At 37.3% G+C, this 25,070-nt stretch overlaps 2 protein-coding genes across 3 annotated transcripts in view; both read left to right on the top strand.

Annotated features, from left to right (window-relative positions):
* Window positions 1-4,649, top strand: part of Retreg1 (reticulophagy regulator 1) — a 132,035-nt gene extending 127,386 nt beyond the window's left edge. For both annotated transcript variants that reach the window (XM_076856168.2, XM_076856169.2), the window contains 4 exons: window positions 469-606; window positions 1,354-1,418; window positions 1,650-1,776; window positions 3,921-4,649. In XM_076856168.2, the coding sequence (XP_076712283.1) occupies window positions 469-606; window positions 1,354-1,418; window positions 1,650-1,776; window positions 3,921-4,414 (824 nt within the window). In that variant the 3' untranslated portion in view covers window positions 4,415-4,649. The remainder of the gene's footprint in view (window positions 1-468; window positions 607-1,353; window positions 1,419-1,649; window positions 1,777-3,920) is intronic.
* Window positions 4,650-10,946: 6,297 nt separating this feature from the next.
* On the top strand, window positions 10,947-24,768 carry Znf622 (zinc finger protein 622). The gene is made up of 6 exons (XM_076857319.2): window positions 10,947-11,689; window positions 12,959-13,219; window positions 13,454-13,616; window positions 15,920-16,032; window positions 23,170-23,313; window positions 24,500-24,768. The coding sequence occupies exons 1-6, from the start codon at window positions 11,065-11,067 to the stop codon at window positions 24,625-24,627; spliced, it is 1,434 nt and encodes a 477-aa protein (XP_076713434.1). The 5' UTR covers window positions 10,947-11,064; the 3' UTR covers window positions 24,628-24,768.
* Window positions 24,769-25,070: the final 302 nt, after the last annotated feature.

Raw genomic sequence — 25,070 nt, 5'->3', positions numbered from 1 at the left:
CTCATCTTTTACTGCACAATGACCCAAAGCAACACTATTACCCTAGTGCTATTGAGGAGAGGATCATAGATAACAAGAACATTCCCATGGTAAAATGTCATTAAATAAACAGAGGTGAAGTTTAACTCAGGACACTGCCTGATAAACATACAACCTTTCTATAGGTTTTAAGATAAAAGGATTAAGGTGAGGAAGTTGATCTGACTACAAGTCTACAAGACAGTGCCTTTATGTGTGTGTGTGTGTGTGTGTGTGTGTGTGTGTGTGTGTGTACATGTACGTACTAAAACATATTTCATGACAAGGAAGAATAGAAATTAGGAAATGAACCTAATTAGGAAGAGGTATTGTCCTAAGAAAAAGAATTCTATTTTTCAATAAAGAAAACAGTATTTTGTGAAATACTAAGATGTAAACTTTTGTAAGGAAGTGCATTTTACCCATATTCTCTTCCTTCTTATATTTCAGTACTGTTTGCGTTTTTGTGTCCACTGTTTAAATGTAATGATATTGGACAAAAAATCTACAGCAAAATCAAGTCAGTTCTGTTGAAACTAGATTTTGGAATTGGAGAATATATTAATCAGAAGAAACGAGAGAGATCTGGTAGGTAAAGTTTGAATTTTAGATTCTATGCATCAAGTAAGACATTAGCAGGCTACTTGTTACAAAATTGCCTTTATACATTTCAGGGTGCATTTAGCCTTTTACTAAATATTATTATAGAAGCTAAATCCCCCAAAATAATATATGTGGTCTTTTCCTATTTAAAAAAGGATTTATTCTTTTCACAAATACACAATTAACTTTGACTTTTTAATCAAAAATTTTAAGAGAGGGAGAAAAGATTTCCTTATCTTGCTATTTATTATATGTGGTGAACAATTGCAAATAAAAAAATGCCACCGATAGGGATAAGAGTGGAGTGAAATAACAGGGGAAGGAAAATAGAGAAAAAACCAATATTAGCATTTTTAAATTTTAACTTGGTATATGACCTTATAAGTTCTTAAACTATAATGTGCATCAGAATCACCTGGACAAATTGGGGAAATATAGATTGTGGGTCCCAACCCAGAATTTGTGAATCAGTAGATTAAGAATCTGTATTGATAAAAAGTTCCTAGAGATGATGATGATGATGATATTGGTTCATGCTATGAGAACCACTAGTAGGTACTGTTTCATTTGAAAAGCAAACACTTGCAAATATGTGAAATTTCTTAAGCAAACATTTAATGGTAGGGAGGCATTGGAGAATAAGGGGAATATGGGGTAAGAATATATGATAAAATAAATACACTAAGTCTAAGCTTGACAGGAAACTGAAAGCTTTCAAATTTTTTTCAACAGAAGCAGAAAAAGAAAAAAGTCATAAAGATGACAGTGAATTAGAGTTTTCAGCTCTTTGTCCTAAGGTATTTTTGTTTAGTTTTCAATATGTATGTGTGGTTTGGTCGTACATTTATTTACATGAATCAAGGCTGAATGATTTCCTGATAGACTCTTCCTATTTAATTGAACAAACTCAAAGAAAAATACTTATAACTTTGTTTTTATTATTATGGCATTTCAGGGGTTAGTGTGGGTTTCTCATAAGATTTTCCTTTGCAGTTTAAAATGTGCTACTGGTATGTCTGTTAATACAGATTAGCCTCACGGTTGCTGCCAAAGAGTTATCTGTGTCTGACACAGATGTCTCAGAAGTATCCTGGACTGATAATGGGACCTTCAACCTTTCTGAAGGTTATACTCCACAGACAGACACTTCTGACGGTATGCTCATATTTCTGGATACTCTTCTTATTATGGAGTCAAAGTAAAAATATTTAACTTCTGTCAATCATGAATGGATAAATAAAATGTGTATATCTCTACAGTGGAATCTTACTGGTCTGTAATAAAGTAATGTACTAGGCTGGGGGTATAGCTTAGAGATGGAGTGCTTGCCCAACATGGGCCCCAGGTTTGATTCCCAGCATTGGGGGCGGGGGAGGTAGATAAGCCAGACACAAATGGCCACATATTGTATGATTCCATTTACAAGAAATGTCCAGAATAAACAAGTTAATATATGAGAAGGTAGGCTAGTGGTTTCTAGGGACTACCAGACAGAAATATGGTGTTAATTAGTAGGTCTTTTTGGAGTAATACAAGTGTTCTAGAATTAATGGTAATGATTGTACAGCTTTGTGAATATACTAAAAAACCACTGCACTGTATATTTTAAAAGGATGAATTTTATGGTATGTGAATTACATCTCAAAAATGGTTATTTTAAAGAAACATGAGAAAAAATGTCTATGCCAAGATCTGTCTTTATTTTGAAAACGATGTATATACATAGTTTTTGAAAAAATATATATATTTATATAATTTTTTTAATATATAAATTACCTTATGAAATGTCTGGCAGCATTCCTTGAAGCATTAATGGGAAGAGGGAAAGAAGAAAGCTGATTTTATATATTTGGCCCTGGTATTTATTAAAAGAGATTTAAGTATGGAGGGCAAGTTCCCCTGAGTAAAGCCATTCCAGAGTTTCTCATGTTTATCTTCAAGGTTAATCAAGTCTCTTTGTTTTTTATAGCTAGGTAAAATGCAATTTAAAGTAGTAGAGTAGAAATTGAATTTAATATGTAAATTCCATCCATAACATAAGTTGAGTCAATGCTTGTGCAATAACTTAACTTTTGCTAGTCTCATTGGATTAATTGTCCAATTGGACCTTCTTTTCAATGGTCTCAGCCATATACTGAACATATGAGCAGATTATATGGAAGAGGATAAGTAACCTGGTTTTATAATTACTTTCCCAAAATACATGTTCTATAGGAGGGAGGGAGGGAGGGAGGCTGTGAAGTGTGTGAAAGATGGGTTTGGAGGTTGGGAGACCCAAGTGTAGTCTTGCCTTGCTCTTAGCTCACTGTATGACCTTAAACAGATGACATAATTTTTGTGGACCTCAATTTTGTCGTATTTAAAGTGCATTAGAACAAGAGGAACAGTGAAGTTCACTTAAGGTCTATAAGCTTTTGGTTCTTGTTCACTCAAGGTCTATAAGCTTTTGGTATCTACAACTGAGGTCATATTTTAAAGACAAGAATAACAATCACTTTGTTTTAACCATCCCATCTCAGATTTATGTAACAAAAGGGACAACAACCATCCAATCAACATATAGGGATTTCATCAATAGATTTGATTTCCAATCACTTTTGCAAGGAGTTCACTGTTACACTGAAAGATTTTCTATGAAAAGTAAATCAGTCTATCCCTCATGTGACATTGCTTACAAATATCATGAATCTTGGCATGGCCAGTTTCAGCTATATAGATGGAGAGTCAAAAGCTTCCATAAGCTCTTGGGTTGAACTGGAACAGAGAGGGCAGGAGCTTCTTTTCATTGCTTTAAACAGTCACAGGTTATAGATATGCAAGAAAATCTCCATGTATGAAATGCTCAGGCTGGATAATAACCAAAAGGTGATGTATCAGAATCCATGAATACCTCCAATTCACATATTTTTAAATTTTGTGATCGTGCATATTCCCAGTGGCTTAAGATAATTCCCACTTTCGGGGCAGGGTGGAATTTTTACGATGAACACCTAAACTTTAGTCAAATCCTAAAGCTCATATTAGACAAGTTGAATATTAAGTGATAATTGCAACGTTTTGTGCTTAAGAGGCAAGTTAAAAGCTATAGGTGGACATACAATATTTATGTACTTGTGGAGAGCTAGTGTCACAGATTTGGGAAGGGTCCAATATGTTGTTAAATTGATTTAGGTTGACTCCAGAGGCTAGATTAATGTCAAGGTTGCCTGGAAAGTTCAAATCAAAGTCAGATTTTAGACAGCTCTTATTTCAAATTTGTTTTGATGCTTAAATACAAACTTCTATTATGCACTTCACAGATCTTGACCGGCCTAGTGAGGAAGTTTTCTCTCGAGATCTTTCAGATTTTCCATCTCTAGAAAATGGCACGGGAACAAATGATGAAGATGAATTAAGCCTTGGCTTGCCCACTGAGCTCAAGAGAAAAAAGGAACATCTGGAAAGTGGTCCCAGACCAAGCAAAGAGAGACAATCAGCAGCTGGTCTCACCCTTCCTCTGAACAGTGACCAAACTTTCCACTTGATGAGCAACCTGGCTGGGAACGTCATCACAGCTGCAGTGACTGCTGCTATTAAAGACCAGCTAGAGAGTGCTCAGAAAGTACTTGTTCAAGCTGCACCCAGCCCAGGGGAGGACACAGACACTGAAGAAGGTGATGACTTTGAATTACTTGACCAGTCAGAGCTGGATCAAATTGAGAGTGAATTGGGACTTACACAAGACCAGGAAGCAGATGCACAGCAAAGTAAGAAGTCTTCAGGCTTCCTTTCAAATTTCCTTGGAGGCCATTAATCTGGGAATCAGCCTGCAGCAGCACAGATAAACCACCAAAAAATTTCAAACAAGACAAAAAAAAAAAAAAAAAGACAAAAAAAAAGGAAAAAAAATTGAACTGTGAGCTTTAATGATTACTTTAGATTTTTATTTTCCCTTCTGCAGTGAATTAATTGGATATATATCAGCTGACACTGATAGATTGATATTTCTGATAGTTATTTTTACGTAATAAGCATGGAAATGAACTTTATATATATATAAATATATATAAATACTGTGTTGTCAGAAAATATTAGGGGTTGTTTTTAAAGCATAAAGAAAAGAATACCCAAATACCAAATTATTAAGATCCTTCTATAAGTATTCTCTATTTTTACTTATAATTAATTTTTAAGCATGCAAAATTTTGTTGTCACTGAAAAATATTAATAATTGTGAATTCATGTTGTATCTGCTCCCTTACTCCTAATACTTGCAAACAGTTAAAAAATAAAACCTGATAGACTTCAATATAAAAAAGACAAATTATCAGGATGTCTTTAGTTGAAGGATTTGGGAAATACTATCAAAATTAATTTCCTAGGAAATATTTTAAAAACATACTTAAGCACTATGGGTAAGCTGAAACATTTCCATGTTCTCTCTGTAGAACAGAGGCTTAATTGTAAGGTGGCATTCTACATTGTAGACACAGGCTTAATTGTAAGGTGGCATTCTACATTGATTGCCATCTCTAGGCTTGCAGTGGGTGGTATTAACCCATAGAGAGCGAGTAGTTACGTATCACATAGATGGTGGTTATGATGCAAACAGAGATTCAGCTGTTTTATTGTTCAGTTTTGTCATGTTTGTAATAGGAGTGTTTTAAGTACAGGTCTATTCTGCCTGTTTAGACTTAAGTTAAACCTTCATCTTTTATATTGTTTCATAGAAAGAGTCTCCTAAAATCGTGAAACTAGTTCTTGATATGTTCTATGAGTGATGTGGTAATCAGCAATAAAAAAATGACTTTTTCTTATTGTTAGATAGAAGAGAGGAACTTGCTTGGCTTTAAAGTGTATTTATTTGCCATTGAAGTCTAAATATGTAATCTGTTTCTTATTGGGAAGTTAAATATATATTTTACTTAAAATTTTTTGGTCACCTATAATCAAATTTGACTTGCAGTTTAAAACAAAGGACTAAAAAACAGAAACCAAGATAGCTTTTGTTTTTGTGATACAGACTTTTAGTAGTGTTGAGGGACCATGTCAGCAACTATCTATAAACTCATAAATCTTCAGTTAGAGCTGACATTTCTGCAGATGCACAGATATCTGAGATCCTCAGAAAGGAAGAATAATCTAAGAATATAGGAAATCAGCATTCCCCTCCTTTCATTGTATCTCTTATATTTCTAAAAATGAATTATAGGTTTTAATGTAGAATCTTATTTATTTTTTCTTTCTGAGGTATTAAAATATCTAGACTGAATTTTGCCAAATGTTAAAGGGAGAAAAGTTACTGAAGACTTCGAACATTTGCTTTTTGTGACTAAGCTTATGTTTCATTAGTGCCTCATGACTGTGTTTGATGTCCCTTATTGATACTAAGTGAGCCTGTGCCTTCATTATCTTGCCCATTTTGGTACAAATGTCAACCTGTGTTAGAAAATCTCTGACTGTGGGTTTTGGAAGAATATACTGAATTCTACTCAATAAGTTTCTGGACATGAAGAAAAATACAGTCACATATTTATAAAATAGTTGTTACCTGGATTCTTTTTTTTTTTTTATGTGTGTGTTTCTTTTCTTAAAAAAATTCTTCGTCATGAAGTCAAAAGGTTTAAAGGCCATTTCAATTTCTTCACTGAAAAGAAAACAAGAAGAATTTAAATGTTAATATCCAGGAAATTAAACTATGTAAGTCACTGAATAAGCCTATAAGAAGTACAATTCAAGGGCTAGTAATGTGTAATGGTATGAGCAATAGATCAATAACAAAATGTTACAAACTAAAAAAGGGTTCGGGTATGGGAAGCTGGTAGGGTAGAAAAATGTGTCATCAGCACTATAGAGGAAACATACCAGCTCTTTATAGACCATAGCATTATAACCACATATGTAATTTAATAGTATTTTTACAAAAGTATATGAATACAAATTTACACAATACATTAATGGTACTTTTTACAAAACTTTTAATGCAAACACAGGGGTGTTGACAAGGGTTTTGTGTGTGTGTGTGTGTGTGTGTGTGTGTGTGTGTGTGAGAATTTTGGAGAAGGGCACTGTCTGCTTTTAAGCTATAGTAACAAATAAACCCTGAACTGATCCAGTCTTGTGGGGGTGACATATCTTTTACCATGAAAGCATAAAAGATGCAATATTTCTTCAATATCTAAAAAAAGAAAAAAAAGAACTGACAAAAAAATGGCTTGTAGTATGTACGTGGAATGAAGTCATTAAAATGAGAACTGTGGATTTTTTTCTTTTCAAATTGTAGAGGAGCTGTCGAGAAGTTTTGCTTACTTCCAACAGAAAGTGCTGAGCAAAATCATAAAAGGGAATAGCATATATTTATCACGTATTTTGATCTAAAACAATAAAGCAGTGTTCAAAAAGTTGGTTTGCTTTGGAAGCAAAGGCTTGGACAGGCTCATTCTAAAATGCCTTTGCTTTTGCCTTACCCTAAAACCTTCAAAAGTGATTTTTAAAAACTACCTCTCCATAATTTAGTAGAATTAATATTTTATTTTATTTACAAGGTTTTTGCAATTAGCAAATATTCTCAACATATTTAAGGCATCTCACTCTTACTTAAAACAAGTGCCTTTCTTCCTTTAAAAAAGTGGCAAATGCCAGCATGTGGATTGTAGACCCAAAAGCAAAGTGACACTTAAGTGATTTTAACATTTTTATTTTCTGTTTATAATTTACATTAGTGTATTTCTTTTCTTTTTTATATATCAAGGATTGAACCAGGGCTTTACCACTGAGCCATATCTCCAACCCTTTTTTCAAATATTTTCCTTTGAGAGGGTCTTGTTAAGTTTCTTAGGGTCTGGAAAAGTTGCTGAAGCTGGCTTTGAACTTGCAACTCTCCTACTTCAGCCTCCCGAGCCACTGGGATCAAAGGCATGCACCACAGTGCCCACTAGTGTATTTCTTTATACTGTTCCATTAGTGTTAGTTGCAAGACAGGAAATCATTGTGAGAACTGTTACTGGGGGTGGGGTTGTAGCTCAGTGGTAAAGCGCTTGCCTTGCATGCGTGAGGCCCTGGGTTTGGTCCCCAGCATCACATAAAAATAAAGATATTGTGTCCATCTACAACTAAAAAAATATTAAGAAAAACTTAGTATTTTTACAAAAATATATGAATACAAATTTACACAATACATTAATGGTACTTTTTACAAAACTTTTAATGCAAACATTGTTGTAATGGAATATCTGTTGTCACAGATCATTTGTATCATAGTCAAGTTAGAAAGTCTCAGAATTATATTTTGTGTATTATTCCTCCATTTCCACTGTAGCATTTATGTTAGAATGTTGGAAATAGGAATTCTGGTTCTAATGTTAAATATTATGGCTCTAAAACACAATGTCAAAGTCATACCATGTCTCCAAATCATAATTCAATTTCCCTAAACATACAATAAAGAAGTTAATTCTTCCCTTTTCACACTGGGATGTTTTAAGAATAAATGAAAAAAAGTATCTGAAGTAATTTTTTTGGGGGGGAGCTATTTTTCCTGCCAATTAAGCCAATGTTTTAAACATTACAACAAAGGCAATCAGTAAGTTTACAAGAAAATTCTGTGACGTTCTTATGATGGGTCTAGCACTACAGTGGCCTCATAGTCCAATAAATACCTGTGGAATAAATGTATGGAAATGCTACAAAAAATACCTATTATTTCAGTTAACTGGGCACAATGTGTAAGGTTCTAAACTAGCCCCACTGGCTTTAGGGCTCTGGAAAGTTCACCTAACAACTCTGTTTCTCTAATTTAACAAAATAAAGATAAAATAGCTAGGTTATGTTTGCTAAAACTGGAAAATCAGTGATAATAATTGAGTGGTAGCCTATCTCTGAAAATGGTCCTGAAAGGCCACCTTGCCCCACTCCCCTGGTATCCATTCCCTGCTGTAGTTTCCTCTCACATTCAATAGAGCTGACCTGCATAACTGCACCTTATGGAATAACTGTGTGTGACCAAGGCCAGGTCACAAAAAAGACTTTGTGACTCTACTCTGTGCTAAGGGGATACCGTACTCAAGTTGACCTAGGTCTTCCTCTTGGTGAGAAACCAAAATCTCTTGCTATCAAGTATGTAAGTGAACCATTCTTGATGGGACTCCATCAGCCACAGTTCAAATACTAAACCTTCAGATGGCTTTAGCCCTGGCAGCAGGTTCACTGCAACCTCATAAGATTGAGTCAGAACTACCCAGTTAAGCCACTCATATCAAGATTTGCAGAAATTTGATGCTGAATTTTGGAGTAATTCAATACAAAGTAATACATAACCAAATAGTATCATAGAGAACTTTTATTCTGGTAAGGACTTAGAATAGGGGTGGGCACTATTTTTGACAAAGGATTTAGATAAGCCTCTCTTCTGAAGGTACTCAGATTGTTACTACATGCAGTAGGGAGAGTAAGAGGTTAGGCTTTTTAGTACTCACAAGACTCCACAAATATTATAGGGTCAAGTTGGCAGGAAAATGGTTATTTGAAGCCAACTTTGAAGGATTATGGAGGAGATTTGTTTTTGGTTTTTGCCTCAAATCATCCAGGGAACTCAAGGACAAGGAAATCTTATTTTTTTCTTTTTGGTACCAGGGATTGAACCCAAGGCACTTTACTACTGAGCCACATCCCAAGCCTCCCTGCTACCCACGTTTTTTTATTTTGAGACAGGGTCTCACTAAGTTGCTTAGGGCCTTACGAAGCTGCTGAGGCTGATTTTGAACTTGCAATCCCCCTGCCTAAATCTCCTGAGCTGCTGGGATTACAGGCATAGGCCATAGTGCCTGGCTCAAGGAAAGCTTTCAAAAGAGGAGACAAGGGCTGGGGGTTGTAGCTCAGTGGTGGAATACTTGCTTTGCATGCGTGAGGCACTAAATTTAATCCTCAGCACCACATAAAAAATAAATAATGGTTTTGTGTCCACCTACAACCAAAAATATTCTTTAAAAAAGGCAAACAGACTAAAGGCAGAAAATATACATGTGCAGATTTAGCTAGGTTATGTTTAGCCAGAGACTATATCAGTTTTAATTTACTGGGAATCTGTCAGGCCAGGGGGACCAGCCCCTCAACCTCTATTCTTGAAATGAGGAAAAACAGAATGCAGAAAAACAAGTTAACAGGAGGTTGCCCTAATTTCAGAGAAAGTCTATTTCAAGATTTATAATGTGAGCAAGCAGATCAGAGCAGAATAACAGGAGTTCTAGAACAATACCAACAAAAGATGCTTGCTTAGCTTGTTAGAATAACATCAAGTGTCACTGTGACCAAAGTAGGTTGAGCAAGGTAGAGAAGGTTGAGTAGATGAGAAGTAGGGATCCTCCTGGTAGCAGATCTTGTAGGACCTAGAACACAAAGGTAGGTGTTTGAAGGATTTTGAGCAAAGAGCTCCACAATCTGGCCTATATTTTAAAAACCTGTCTTCTCTTGGTGCTATTGTATTGGCAGCTTTGATTCTGAAAAAAATCTGACTCTGGTTCTACTCAACTGTGTAGATAAACCTATGAACTTCCCCAAGTTTTTAAAGTTCATGTTTTCCTATAAAACCGTGCATATATATGTGTGAAGGTACATAAGCAACTGACCACATGAAATGGGGCTAGTCTAGAGATAAGCTATGGTTGTAAGATACAAGATTTCCAAGATTTAATACCAAGAAAAAAACGTAAATTATCTTTTAAAATCTTTTCTACTGAAAACTTAAGAACAAACTATATCACTAATGATGTGGCTTGGATTATATTTCCATTGGTCAGTGGTTTGGCTGTGCTTTGGGCACCTCGCAGGCAAACGTTTATTCATTTAAGAGCTTCGCCTGCGTTCTTCCCTCGCTTTAAGACGAGGATTGGGGCTGAACTCTCGGGTGACTTGGTGAATCAGTCCAGCGGGACGGGCTGGGGTGAGGAGGTCCCAGGGGGCGTTTCCCGCTTTCGCCACCTGCATTCACCCGGCTCGTGGGCAAAGCATGCTGGTGTCGAGGACCCCCGACCTCCGTTCGCCGGCCGGACCTTCTTCGAGGGTTCCCAGGACCGGGAGCAGTCCCGGGCACCCACATCACCCTCTATTATAGCCATCGCCCGGACCGCGTCACACACCACCGCACAACCGCGGAGGAAGGTAACAGAGAGGACGCGGTACCTGACAACACCCACCCCGCCCTCCGGTTGGCTGAGTGGCTCCAGGAGCTGGTCAGTCACGAACTTCCCTCGCCTTCCGGGGCGTGGCCCCAGGCCAAGAGGCGGGATTTCCCTTCCAGGTGTGAATATCTTCCGGCGTGTACCGGAAGTTCCCTCAGTGAGAAGCAGGAAGTCGGAGCTCCGAGCCTGTCTTCCTAGCTCTGCGTAAGGCTAATCGCTAGCGGACTGTGGGACCGGAACGCTAATCGTTAGATTCTTGGCTGGGTCGCCTCTTGTTTCTCGCCTGGCCATGGCGACATACACCTGCATCACCTGCCGGGTGGCGTTCCGCGACGCGGAGATGCAGAGGGCCCACTACAAAACGGACTGGCACCGCTACAACCTGCGGCGAAAAGTGGCCAACATGGCTCCGGTCACCGCCGAAGGCTTCCAGGAGCGAGTGCGGGCGCAGCGGGCCGTGGCAGAGGAGGAGAGCAAGGGCACGGCCACCTACTGCACTGTCTGCAGTAAGAAATTCGCCTCCTTCAACGCCTACGAAAATCACCTCAAGTCCCGGCGGCATGTGGAGCTGGAGAAGAAGGCGGTGCAGGCTGTGAATCGGAAAGTGGAAATGATGAACGAGAAGAACCTGGAGAAGGGGCTAGACGTGGACAGTGTGGACAAGGACGCCATGAACGCGGCCATCCAGCAGGCCATCAAGGCCCAGCCGTCCACGTCTCCCAAGAAGGTGTCCACAGAGGAGTTCCGGAGTGCGGTGGCCGTCGCTGCGGGTGGACGTGGAACTCACGACCGAGACCCGGCGGAGAAACCGCCCCGGCTCCAGTGGTTTGAACAGCAGGCGAAGAAACTGGCCAAGCAGCAGGGCGGAGAGAGTGAGGAGGAGGAAGAAGAGGAGGAGGACCTGGATGGAGAAGGTAATGGCCTTGTCTGGGGGCGGAGGACCAGAGGAAGTTGGCTTTTCTGGGGGCGGAGGACCAGAGGAAGTTGGCTTCTAGGTTTATACTTAAGGGGTGTGTGTGTGGGTGTGTGAAAATTATCTTTAGATTTCTGAAGTGCCTTCTGTGGCCAGCGTCCTCACAAGGAGTTTTTTCTGTTTGGTTCACTGCTGTACATCTAGGGCCTAAAACTTCACCTGGAAGAGAAATAGATGTTTAGTAAATATCTGTAGGATGAGTTGACACGTTCTCTGTTTCGGATAAGTTTTTCACATATGCATAGAAAGACACGTTATTGTCACACTGGCTGCTGTAAAATCGGTGATTCTATTGGACTTCATGGTTCTAATGGTTTTTCACTTAGATTTGTTGATTAGAACTGAACGAGGGGCTCCCAACCAACTAGCAAAACTGGTGTGGAGCTTGAGCTTCATGAACTATTTGGTCTCTCCTTCCCTCATGCCTAGTCCTGTTAACATTGTTAATGTATGTCTTAGTGTCTTAATTCATTTGTGTCTCCATAGCAAATACCTGAGACTTGGATGGAAGTTTATAAACAGTATCATTTATTTTCCCATAGTTTCGGAGGCTGGGAAGTGTAAAATCAAGGCATTGGCAGGGCCTTCCATAAAGGAAGTTTGCTCGTGATTTTCTCAAATGATAGAAAGGGCCGAAGATAAGGATTGTGTTCTCCTATAGCAGAAGGAGCAAAAGACCCCCCCCCACCCAAAAAAAACTACTTCCCTCCTTTCCTCATGCCCTTTATTAGGACACTGATCCATAAAGTCCCCACCTCTTAGTACTGTAACTGTGGTGATTCAGTTTAAACATGAAAGAGCACATACATTCAAATGACAGCAGCAATTTGTAGCATGATACCACCACTACCACCACCACATACATGCACTGTAGTAATCATGTGAAGTCCTAGATGTTGTTATAGTACTTAATAAGAATATCAGCCAAATGAAACCACAGACATAGGAAAGAAGTGTGACACTAATTCATGGATATTACCATATACTGGAAAGCAAGATTAACAAGTTTCTTACCCATACAAATTTGTCTGTGGTAAATAAATAGTTAAAATTGAGATCTTGAAAAAGGATTTTTTTTCCCAAGGGGATGCAGTTGCCATTCTGTCTCCCCAAACATAGGTATGCCTCTTTGTGTGAATTATTGTGGTGTCTTTGATTATAGTTACTACTCTTTAAAGTTAACTTTGTTTATCAAAACTCTGGCTTGAAGATTGGGAAGATATTGATTCTGATGAAGAATTGGAATGTGAGGATACTGAAGTGATGGACGACACGGAGGAGCAGGATGCAGATGAGGAAGAAGCTGGGCATAGCCCACCCCTAGGTGCCATCCCAGTAACGGACTGCTTATTTTGTCCCCATCATTCAAGTTCCCTCATGAAGAATGTGGCTCATATGACTAAAGTCCACAGCTTTTTTATTCCTGATATAGAATATCTTTCAGACCTTAAGGGTCTGATAAAATATTTAGGTAAGTATAATAGTTTTCCTTTTAATGAGGAAATACCATGTTATTGGGGTGGGCAGTTCTCAAGGAAACATCAGTTTTATGTTTCTCATCAATCTTTGATTTAATTATTTAGTGAAAATTAGAAATGAATGCGGTCTTTTTGTTTTTGTTTTTAAGTTGTGGAACTAAATGTTGAGATTTAATCTGGCTGCAAAAAACTGCTTTCATATTTTTTTCCTCAAATTATTTAACCAGGAGAGAAAGTTGGTGTTGGGAAGATTTGCTTGTGGTGCAATGAGAAAGGGAAATCCTTCTACTCCACAGAAGCTGTACAGGCACATATGAATGACAAAAGCCACTGTAAGCTTTTCACAGATGGTGATGCTGCTTTGGAATTTGCAGACTTCTATGATTTTAGGTAAGTCTAGGGGTTCATAATGTGAAGTGAATTGAGGTGGTATTCAACAATATATTCTCCCCCCCCCCCCCCCACCAGCACCAGGGATGGAACCCAGTGGTGCTTAACCTCTCAGCCCTCTTTCTATTTTATTTAGAAACAGGGGCTCTTTAAGTTGCTTAGGGCCTTGCTAAATTGCCTATAACCTTTGCTGAAATATTCATATGACTTGTTCATTCACTTCTGCAGGGTTTGGCATAAATTCCACCTTTTCAGGTAGGCCTTCTATGACCACCTTTCATAAAATCACAACACCTACCTGATATTTTTTAATCCTCTTTATATTTCTTAATAGCTTTGTTGCCATTTTGCGTATTATTTATTTATTGTTTCTCTCCTTCTAGAATCTAAGCTTCAAAAAAGTAAAGGCTTTTGTTGTTGTGTTGCTTACTGGTTGTTGTGTGGACTATTTGTATTAAAATTAATAACTGATGTAAATGGTTCAAGAAGTGAATTTTCTTTAATTCAAATAATGCTTTTTTGAATCTGTACAAAGTTTATTGTGTGAATTCCTAAAAATGAGAAATGGTGTGAGCCTTTGTAAAAATGAATATTAAGTGGCTTATTTACATTTAAAAAAACCCAAAAGTTGATTGTGCTCGGTAAAGAAAACTTGGTAAATAGAAAGCTTTACATGCAAAGCCAGCACTGAGTACTTACTGCCTGCTGACACTGTTTAATTAAGCTCTTTATGTGGATTCACTCAGATAAAAAATGACCAATTGCCTATAATTCTCCCTTCCTCTAAATATAACCATTGTTAACTTATTTTGGACTAGAAATTTTTTATTGAAGAATAAACTTACAGAAAGTGCATTAATGTGTGTACAGATGAGATCATAATTCACTTTGGTGAAATTGTATATAGTGAGCATCCAGATTAAGAAACAGAACACTAATGATACTCTGACATTTCCCTTGTGTGTATTTTCAGGAGGTATCCCTCCAGTCTTGAAGAATAACCACTGTTCTGACATAGAACTGGAGTAGTTGATTTTGCTTGTTTTTGTACTTACATAAATGAAAGAATATACTCTTTTGGGTCATCTTCTTCCTTACATCTTCCTTTACAGTCATACTAACTTATACAGTTGTAGATTGTTGGTTCTAATTGTTGTAGAGTATTCTGTTGAGTGCATCACGGTACCTCACCTACTGCTGGTGCACATTCGAGTGGTTTCTAGTTTGGAGCTATCATCAGTAATGCCCCTGCATAATTCTGGTATATGTCTTTTGGCAAAAGTATACATATTATATGTTGATATATATAGGAGTCTGGCCAGAGGATATACATATGTTTAATTTTAGAAGATGATGTCAAATTGTCTTCCAAAGTGGTTATCTGTACTTTCACTTTTGGTGAGGGAGAATTTTTTATTTTAGCCCCTTGGCAGTTATGTAGTCATTTTAATTCTTCCTTATTATGAAACATGTAATTGAGAATGTTTTTATTTATTTATTGGCTGTTTGGAGATCTTTTTGTGAAGTGTCTGATTAAATCTTTTGTTCATTTTTCTATGGGCTGTCTATTAATATTTTAATGTGAGTTTTCCATGTACATGTGTAAATATGAATTTATGATAACTTTTAGGAATGTAGAGATTCTTCCAGAATTGTACTGTCAATACAGTAATTACTAAGTGTTCCCTTGTGGCTATTTAAATCAATTAAAATATAAATTAGGGTTGAGGTTATAGCTCAGTGGTAGAGCGCTTGCCTCGCACCTGTGGGATGCTGGGTTCTATCCTCAGCACCACATAAAAATAAATAAAAGATATTGTGTCTAAAAAAAAAAAAAAACTTTAAAGAATATAAATTAAAAATTTAAAAAATCTATTCTTCAGTCACATACCCCATTTTAAATTTCAGTGCTTTGAAACCCACACATCTAGAGCTACTGCTTAGGATGCACACATATAGAACATTTCTGACATTACAGTTCTGTTGGATAGCACAGTTCTAGAATTTGTTTTTACAGTTGTTAAATTGACTAGAGCTCCATGTCCAGTCTGTATTCTCCTCTTCCTTTGCACTTACTTGGTAACCTTCTGAAGGAGAAACAAATAAGAGGAAAAATTCTCCTGTTAGGACATTTGCTCACTTCTACTGAAAAATGCTAACAAGTTGTTTTTCCCCTAAAACCTTTCAGCTGGCAGTTCATGCAGCTGTTTTTTAAATAGCTAGCAGGTTGACCACATTTGCAAATACCATTTTTATTTTTAATTGAGGTAATCTGTTTATTAACACCTGTTCACTGTTAATAGGAGCAGCTACCCAGATCACATGGAAGGGGAGGACCCCAATGAGGCTGAGGAGTTACCCTCAGAAAAGAACTTGGAATATGACGATGAAACTATGGAGCTGATTCTGCCTTCTGGTAAGTGTTTGTCAAAAATAAGTGACTTGCTGCCAGTGGATTGTGGAAGAGGCATAGCTGAAGAAAATAGAGCATAAATTCAAGTGTATGTTTGCATTCTCATGTACATATGAATACATATGGGCCAGTGTTTTTGCTCATTTCTTTTATGGCTCAGAACATTTTGATTAGGCATTTCTTTTTTCTTTTGGGTTTTAAAAAATATGTGGACACTTTTTATTCTGTTCATCTTTTGTTGTTATCGCTAATATTGCTCTTACTCTAATTCTTTGAACTGATTACTGTGTCTTTATGTTACTCAGACTTCCAAATGGTAGTCTTGGCAAGTATGTGTCTGACTGATATTTCCTGAGTTGCCTTTCTGTATTCTGGTTGTAGGACAGGCTTGGAATTTCAATTCTGCCTTCTCTGGGAAATAGGATTTAGGGTGGAAATTCATCCTAGATATGAGAAGATGAAGAGTAACTACAAATATGAGAGGTGTCAACTGTTGTTTATTGTGTGGAAAGAAGGAAGTGTTTTGGGGAAGCTACAGAGGGCATACACAGTGAGAGGTAAAAGGAAAGGAAATAGTAGAAATGATAAGATCCTCCTAATTCCTGGTATTTACTGTGCAGTTATTAGTATGTTCAGGCTTTACAATAAGACTTCAAGGAACTTAGAGAGGTTGAGTAATTTACCCCAAACCACACACCTAGTTCGTGAAGCCTATTTCTGACTTTCCTATATTAACTGTGGCGAATGTAGTAATGGTGGGGTGGAGCAACACATTGCCAATGGAGGTGTCTGATGAAGAAGCAACCCTGTAGTATTGCTTTCCATATGCAAAATTTCTGTGTTGGTACAGACAGCCATCTTAATTCAGAACCATAATCTTTGAAGGCTAAGGGCAACTTTAGGATGTGATAGTAGGAAAAAAGGGCAGGCAGAATGTGTCTTGAAGATACAATTCTTCCTATAGTGATACGGAAGTTAATTGCAATGTATTATGTCTTTACCAATACAGAATATAAGAAATATAGTTAGTTCTCTATATCAGTGGTTTTTGCATCTGCAGTCAACCAAGAAGTAAAAATATCTGAGGAGAAAATTGTGTCTGTAGTGAACATGTGTAGGCTTTTTTCTTGTCATTATTCCTTAAACAACATGGCATAACAATTATTTATGTAGCATTTACCCTGTTGGGTATTAAAATTAATCTAGAGATGATTTAAAGTATTAGTTGTATGGAAGTACTGCACCATTTTATATAAAGGACCTGATATCCCTGGAGTCTGGTATTTGAAGGTAGGATTCTGGAATCAGTCCCTCCCAGATACCAAGGATTGACTATGTTTAATAACTTATTTTTCGAGACTCTTTGGCTTTGTGTCTAACTGTAGGATATGATATTTTACGGCAGACCTTAAATAAGTTGAGGAAGACATCCTTATAAAGCAATATCTGACATGTTGTAGAATCACTATACTGATCACTTCATTTTTCATCTACTTTAGCACACTATATTGCAAAAAATATACTTCACAGTGAGCATGTCATATATAAGAAATGTAGCGTATTTGAAAGAAGTTTTCATCTGGACTTTAAATTTTTGAAACTTGAAAAAAATGGAAACTCCTCAGCTATATAAAAAACATGTTGTCCTAGGGTGATTGAGTTTTCTTAGATTAGTCACAGCCAAAAATGGCTGTCATTTTAGGATACTCTTTTTCTCCCACATTCAGGTGATTTGGCAACTCCTAAATATATTTTGAATACTTTTTTCTTTATTTTTTTCTTTTTATCTCTTTGTGACACTATTATAACTTCCTGTCTGGCCTTCTGTAATCTGTTTTCCACATGCATACCAGAACATTCTTTCTAAAACTTCAGTATACTTTACCTTCTGGAATTCCTCTGATGGAGCCTTTGCCTGAGTTTCTCTAGCTTCTGGTCCTTCAGGTGTCTTGTGCTCTTCCTCTATATGCCCACTTACAGTTTGTTTGCTCCTCTGGATCTTTGCATGGTGGTCCCTCTATTGTATTCCCACTCCTCCTCTAAGACTCATCTTCTTTGGGTTCACTCCGCTCCCCGGAAAGCCTTCCCCAACCCCTCTACTGTCACTTTACTGAGTGACAGAAATCTCCTCTGTTCCCAGGATGCTTGTATATCTGTGATAACATTGACTTTACTCCTTTGTAATTATTGGTTTGCTTGCCTGTCTTCCCAGGTTACTTTTTAAAAATGTATATGTGTGTATTTTTTTAAATGGACAGAGACTAATTGTACACGTTTATAGAAGACAGTGAGACATTTTACATGTATACAATGTGTAAACGGGATAATTGGCATGTCTGTTACCTCAAACAAAATACCATTTCTTTGTGCTGGGAGTATTCAAAATCCTATTGGCTATTTTGAAATACTCAATTGTTGTCAATCATAGTTACCCTGCTGTGCTGTAGAACCTTGGAAGTTATTTTCTCTAACCCCCAATACTTTGGAGAACAGATTATTTTCTTTCATCTTTTCATCTCAGTACAGGGTCTCACACACATAAAAGAAAAATATTTGTTGACTGAAAGGGTAGAGGTGATATTTTTAAAAGTAAAGCAAGGTTGAGTCCCTGGAGCCTATGACAATAAAGGAAAAGGCAAGCAGAGGGAGTTTACGGGGGCTTAGAGTCTTATTTGTCTTCATTACCCCCTAAGTCCTTGGAGAAGATTGCTTTGCCTGTGTGTAATATAGTCAAAGAAGAAAGTGGCCTGAGATTAGCTGGAAGGTCCATTTTCTCTTGGTTTTAAAGCCTTTTTTCCTTACAGATATGGGCCCAGTAGTTGATTCATATTATTTTAAAGTACTAGATAATAGTCTCAGTAATTGGGTGACAGAAGTCTCCTCTATTCCCAGGATGCTTTGTAAATCTGTGATAACATTGACTTTATTTCTTTGTAATTATTGGCTTGCTTGGAATCTCAGATTGCTCTTTGATGTAGTCCGAGAAGCAGTGAGGTAACTGGTTTGGTAGTCTAGTATTGCAAAATACTGTACTTTTAGGCAAACTAGCTCATGAAAGACCTAGCCAACAGCCAGAAACTGTCTACTCCAAGTAGTCTTAACTAGACTGTGCCCTTTTTTTGGTGTGTGGGAGTATGTGTTTTCCTTGAGAAAGATTGTAGTTTTGTGACCTGGAGAAGATTCGGGGCCATTAATAAGAATATGCAAATACAAATCACTACTTATCACAAACAATGGTTTTGTCTAAATGGCAACAAATCAAAAAACATTGTATTCTGAAATTTTCTCCATCTGGACTGACATAGTGCTTTTAATGTTGCCTGTACTTTATCATCTCAGATTTTAAAAGCCAGTCATGCTTTTGTCAGTCATGTTTGTAGTGATACCTGACAGTCCATTGGTTTGTTCTTGTGCCTCAATATTGGTTTGGAAGGGAGGGGTTTAAATGGCTCAAGAAAATAGGAACACTCTAAAAAAAAATTGTTAAAATGTAGCAGCATCATTGTTTAATTACCTATTTATCTCTTTGAAGAACATAACCTTTCAGAAACTACTTCAGATATGCTCATCTATATGACTGGGTTAGCATGGATGTTAGCTTAAAGCTAATTTGGAAATTATTTTAAATCTAGTTACTCAGATTGTTCTCAGTAAAATGCAAGCTGATGATCCCAGAGCTAGTGACAAAATTATCCAGTAGAGGGCACTAGTAGCATGTCTTTTGCAGATTGTGGTCTGGCAGGGTTCCTTGAATTTCTTTGTTTGCTCCTCAGTTCACTTAGAGGAAGCTGGAGTGAAAGACACATTCCTCTAGCTGCTGACTAGCTACATGAAACTGTTGTTGAATCCATAAGAAATACATAATTAGTCATCTTATTAATCATCAAAACTAGAGATGGGGATGTTTTCTTTTACAGTATCTGTTGTCAATTGCATGGCTATTTGTTAAGAAGGAGCAGATAGTTTTGTATTGTACATGAAATTTAGATGGACAAGTTGTATGCCTCACTATAAATCAGACAAAACCTATCTGTTGTTAATTGGACAGTCACACGGTGTCTAAGGATACTTTTCCATGATGAAGTCTTTCACGTTGAGCTGTTCTTAGCATAGTATACTTGGTGCTAATGTCCTGTGCTCATTGCCACCAACACATCAGGAATAACTCTAAACACTGTGTTTTTACTTCTCTCCTGCCAACTATTGGAAACTGTAGAATGTATTTCCAAATGGTGTACAAAAATATAAACCAGCATTATCATATAATGGTTTAGGAATAATCATCATGCAAACCTGGAACTAGAGCACCCTGACCTAATATTGCAAATAGAAAATTACAGTGAATAATGCTGGGATTTTTCTGTTAGGCTTCCACTTTAGCTTGAGTCTCTTTCCATCAGATGCATCTCACTTGTTTCTTGTTATTTTGGAGGTTTGTTAACTCTTGTGCTGCCAGAACAGTCAAGTTCAGGGGAAATAGTTTCATTCCTATTGGCAAAGACTAGGTCTTTGAGATGGAAGGTTCTTTTAGTCATCTCTTTGAGTATGATCATAAAACCAAAAACAAGTAAGTACTTTTCCATATCTGTGTTGCAAGGCAGTCATTTTCCAGTGTCTTGCCAGGTATAGGGATTTAAAATAACCTGACAACATTTTTTTAACGTGAATTAAAGGTATAGATCCCAAAAACAAATACAAGCTTGTACACATACAAGCTTCTACATTTAGTATCCCATTCATATTCTTTCTAACAAAAGATTCTGAAAGAAATAGTTTTACATACACAAATATAAAACTTTTTTAGAAACTATACATAAGTCTCTACTTTAGCTTTATTTATTATTTATTTATTTATTTGGTGGTTGGTTGGATTTGGTCCTCTGGTGACTCCTTGATTATTACGTCAGCTATAATATCCTCTTAATAGGAATCTTGGATTGCTCCTCTGGTAAATATCTTTACTTACCTCAGGTTTTTATTAGACTAGCTACAGAAATTCCAAAGCTTTGGTGGTCAATAAATTTGTTCCATTTTCTTTTTTAAAATCTTTTTAGTTGTAGTTGGACACAGAACCTTTGTTTTATTTATTTTTATGTGATGCTGAGAATTGAACCCAGTGCCTTGTATCTGCTAGGCAAGCAATCTACCTCTGAGCCACAACCCCAGCCCCTAGAACAGTTCGTGTTTGAAATATAGTATTTTCCCTCCACACTGTGTTATAACTGCTGAGGGGCTTATATATACAATTATATATTGTAATGACATCAAAATTTGTTGAAAGTTAGAAATTAGTTTCTGAAAGCTTGATTGATCCACAGAATTTTATCAGTTTTTTCTAAGTAAATAAAAATTCTCTGTAGAGAGAATTCAATTTAATCATCTTTTAAAATTCTAGTTCACTAATTGATTCACCAAATGTTTTTTATCATTTAGGAAGTAATAGGATTTTAAGCCCTGGTACTATTGATAATTGGGTCTAATAATACTTGTTGCCAGGTGCTATCCTGTGTGTTTAAAAGTTTAGGAAGTATTTCTGATATCTACCCACTAGATGCCAGTAGCATGCCTCTAGTTGTAAGAACCCAAGATGTTTCCAATCAGAGCCAAATGTTCCCTGTGGGATAAAATTACCTCTGTTGGAGAATGCAATGAGAATTTAGGTAAGGGAAAGGTGGATTTCTATTGTGGACCCTGACTGTGGTTTTTAGGTCTAACTATCAGGATTGTTCTCTGTTTGATCTTTGTATTTAAAAAAAAAAAAAAAAAAAAGGCTAAAAATTCCTTATTTTCTAGGTCCCTTTTATCTGTTTTAGTAGGAATTGCTACGGGGAGTTCTTGGGAGGCATATTGTAAGTATAAGATTCTGAAATTTTGCTGAAAAGTGATATACCATTCTCTCTTTGTTTTGTACCAGGGATTGAACTCAGGGGCACTCAACCACTGAGCCACATCCTCAGCCCTATTTTGTATTTTATTTAGAAACAGTGTCTTACTGAGTTGCTTGTCACCTTGCTTTTGCTGAGGGTGGCTTTGAACTCAGAATCCTCTTGTCTCAGCCTCCAGAGCTGCTGGGATTACAGGCATGTGCCACTGTGCCCAGCCCATTCTGTCTTTGTTTCCTCTGCGTTGTCTTTATTTCGTAACTAGAACACTGTTTCTTCTGACATATCCATTTTCCAGCTAGATCTTAAGGATTGATTTGGGAAAGCCCTTGCTTTATAATTCTACCTTGAAAAAACTACAAACTCAGTGTTTAAATATTGCTCTATGTTGGGTATGGTGGTGCATGCTATAATCCCAGTAACTCAGAAGGCTGAAGCAGGAGGGTCACAAGTTCAAAGCCAGCCCTGAGCATCTTGGTGAGTCCCTGACTCATAATTTTAAAAATAATTGAGGATATGACTCAGTGGTTAAGTACCACTGGGTTCTATCCCTATTTAAAAAAAAAAAAAAAAAAAAGAGAGAGAGAGAGATGCAACCATTCTGGAAAGCAGTATGGAGATTCCTCAGAAAACTTGGAATGAAATCACCATTTGACCCAATTATCCACTCCTTGGCATATACCCAAAGGACTTTAAATCAGCATACTTTAGTGACACAGCCACATCAATGTTTATAGCAGCTCAATTCACAGTAGCTAAACTATAGAACCAATGTAGGTGATCTTCAAAAGATGAATAGACAAAGAAAATGTGACACATATACACTATGGAATATTACTCAGCCATAAAGAAGAATGAAATCATGGCATTTGCAGGCAAATGGCAGGAACTGAAGACTATCATGCTAAGTGAAATAACCCAATCCCAGTGTTCTATTTGATATTCGAATGCTGATTCACAATAGGTGTGGAAGGGGGTGGAGTTTTACTGGAATGGACTTGGGGAAGGGAGTGGGCATGGGAATGGGAAAGATAGTAGAATGAATTGAACATAATTTTCCTATGTTCATATATGAGTATACAACCAGTGTAACTCCACATCATGTATAACCACAAAAATGGGAAATTATACTCCATGTATGTATTATATGTCAAAATACATTCTACTGTCATGTATAATTAAAAAGAACAAATTAAAAAATTTTAAAAAGTATAACCATATGTAAAAAATAAAAAAATATCATTCTTTTGAAAAACAGGTGCCAGAGTTGGTCATCGCTCCTTGATGAGATACTACAAACAGCGATTTGGCTTGTCAAGAGCTGTGGCAGTTGCTAAAAATCAGAAGGCTGTGGGCAGGGTACTCCAACAGTACCGAGCCCTAGGGTGGACTGGCAGCACAGGTACATCTGTTTACAGTTATTGACCAGCCCAAGAACCTGTACTTGTAGAAGGGGCTTGGGTGATATCATTTCTATTTATATTGTGATTACAAGCCTGATTTCTTAGTTGTAGGGTTTTCATTATCACTTAGTTATAGTGAAGCCCAAGGCTCCATGACTTAAAAACTTCATATTCCTGGTATAATAACTCTATATACACCATTAACTTTTTCAACAGACAATACTTAGAAAAAGAATTACTTAGTAATCATCACAGGCTGAAATTATCCTGGAGGCTACACAGAAGAATTGAGTAATATCTTGGTGGTTATAAATTGTTTAGGCTGTGGAGTTGACCATGACTTATATGATGTACTTACAAGTTCTTACGTGATGAACATGAGTAATTTAATTATGCTTCTTTTTCCTTGTTTATACACTGAGGATGTTAAGGGAAGGGCCTACCTTTTTGAGTTGAGAGGATTGACCCTCATAATGCATGTGTGATACAGGGTGTGCAAATAGTAAGGTTGGCTCTCAGTCCTCTTCTTATGATCTTTCCATAGAAAACTTAGAATATTCAGATAGTAAAGCTGGCCACTGAAGTTATTAAGCTTTGAAACTTCATCAGTATGATGCTATTGAAATCTACTCTGATGTGTGGACTGCATAAAGCTGCTTATCTGTACATCTTCAGGGAAAACAGTCCAGCCAGAGGCACGTGGAGAGGGCAGGGGGAGAACTGCCTCCTGATGACTTAGAAAGTGCTGGTGCCTAAGATCCATTTTAAACCCTGTGTTTGTTTATATGCACCTGTTACCTTCATCATGGCTGCTTGTGAGCCATGAGGCCACTTGAATCTAGCAAAAACTAACTTTTCACTCCTGTCAAGAATTATTGTCTGACTCAATTTATAGCTCCCACCCTGTCCTCTTAGATCAGTGGAGCCTATAATCCTTTCAAGATTATGAAAATTAAAGAAGCTAATACAGAGAAATGTATATTTACAAAAGTTCTGATCTGTGGCTGGGATACACATTTACCCTCTAGGCTCATTGGTGGGAAACCTCAAGATAGCATCTCTTCTTTAAGTATAAAAGAGCCCATTCTTCCCAAATTAACTTTGGCATTCTGTACAAAGATTGGGCTTTCGCTGACCATAAATAACTGAGCTTCCGCTCATTTTTAAACTTCTTTCCATCCACAGGAGCAGCTCTTATGCAAGAGCGGGACATGCAGTATGTCCAAAGGATGAAATCAAAATGGATGCTGAAGACAGGAATGAAGAACAATGCCACCAAGCAAATGCACTTTAGGGCCCAAGTGAGATTCTGAGAGTCTGCTGGATTGAGTGATTGTCTCCTGCACGAGTTTCCTCCTTGCCTGAGGACCAGTGGAACCTGGCTTGTGGGATACACCCTTTTGCTGCTACTTCACTTATTCTGACCTAATAATAAAATCAGACTCATGTTGGTTTTCAGGTGTCATTTGTGAACTGTGTTTTCAGCTTAAGTTTACATGGTGTGTGTCTGCTGCAGTCTGATACCTGCACTGCTGTGTGGCAGTCACATTATTGCCTCAGCTTTCAAGCGATATCTGGCTGTCAGCATGATAGGGGAAATTTGAGTGACTTGTCTGCTCCAAAATCAGTTTAACTTTCAGAATAACTCATGACATGAGGGCACTAGGACATATTTGAGGGGGCTTTTTGAGACTTCTGTGGGAGAAAAAAATGTCATTCATTAAATATGTTGTGGTTCGTGTGGAGGTGTGTGTCT

The sequence above is a fragment of the Callospermophilus lateralis genome, chromosome 5 (assembly GCF_048772815.1).
Source record: "Callospermophilus lateralis isolate mCalLat2 chromosome 5, mCalLat2.hap1, whole genome shotgun sequence".
NCBI lineage: Eukaryota > Metazoa > Chordata > Mammalia > Rodentia > Sciuridae > Callospermophilus > Callospermophilus lateralis.
The sequence above is the reverse complement of the archived record's forward strand: the minus strand, read 5'-3'. Positions and strand labels throughout refer to the sequence as shown.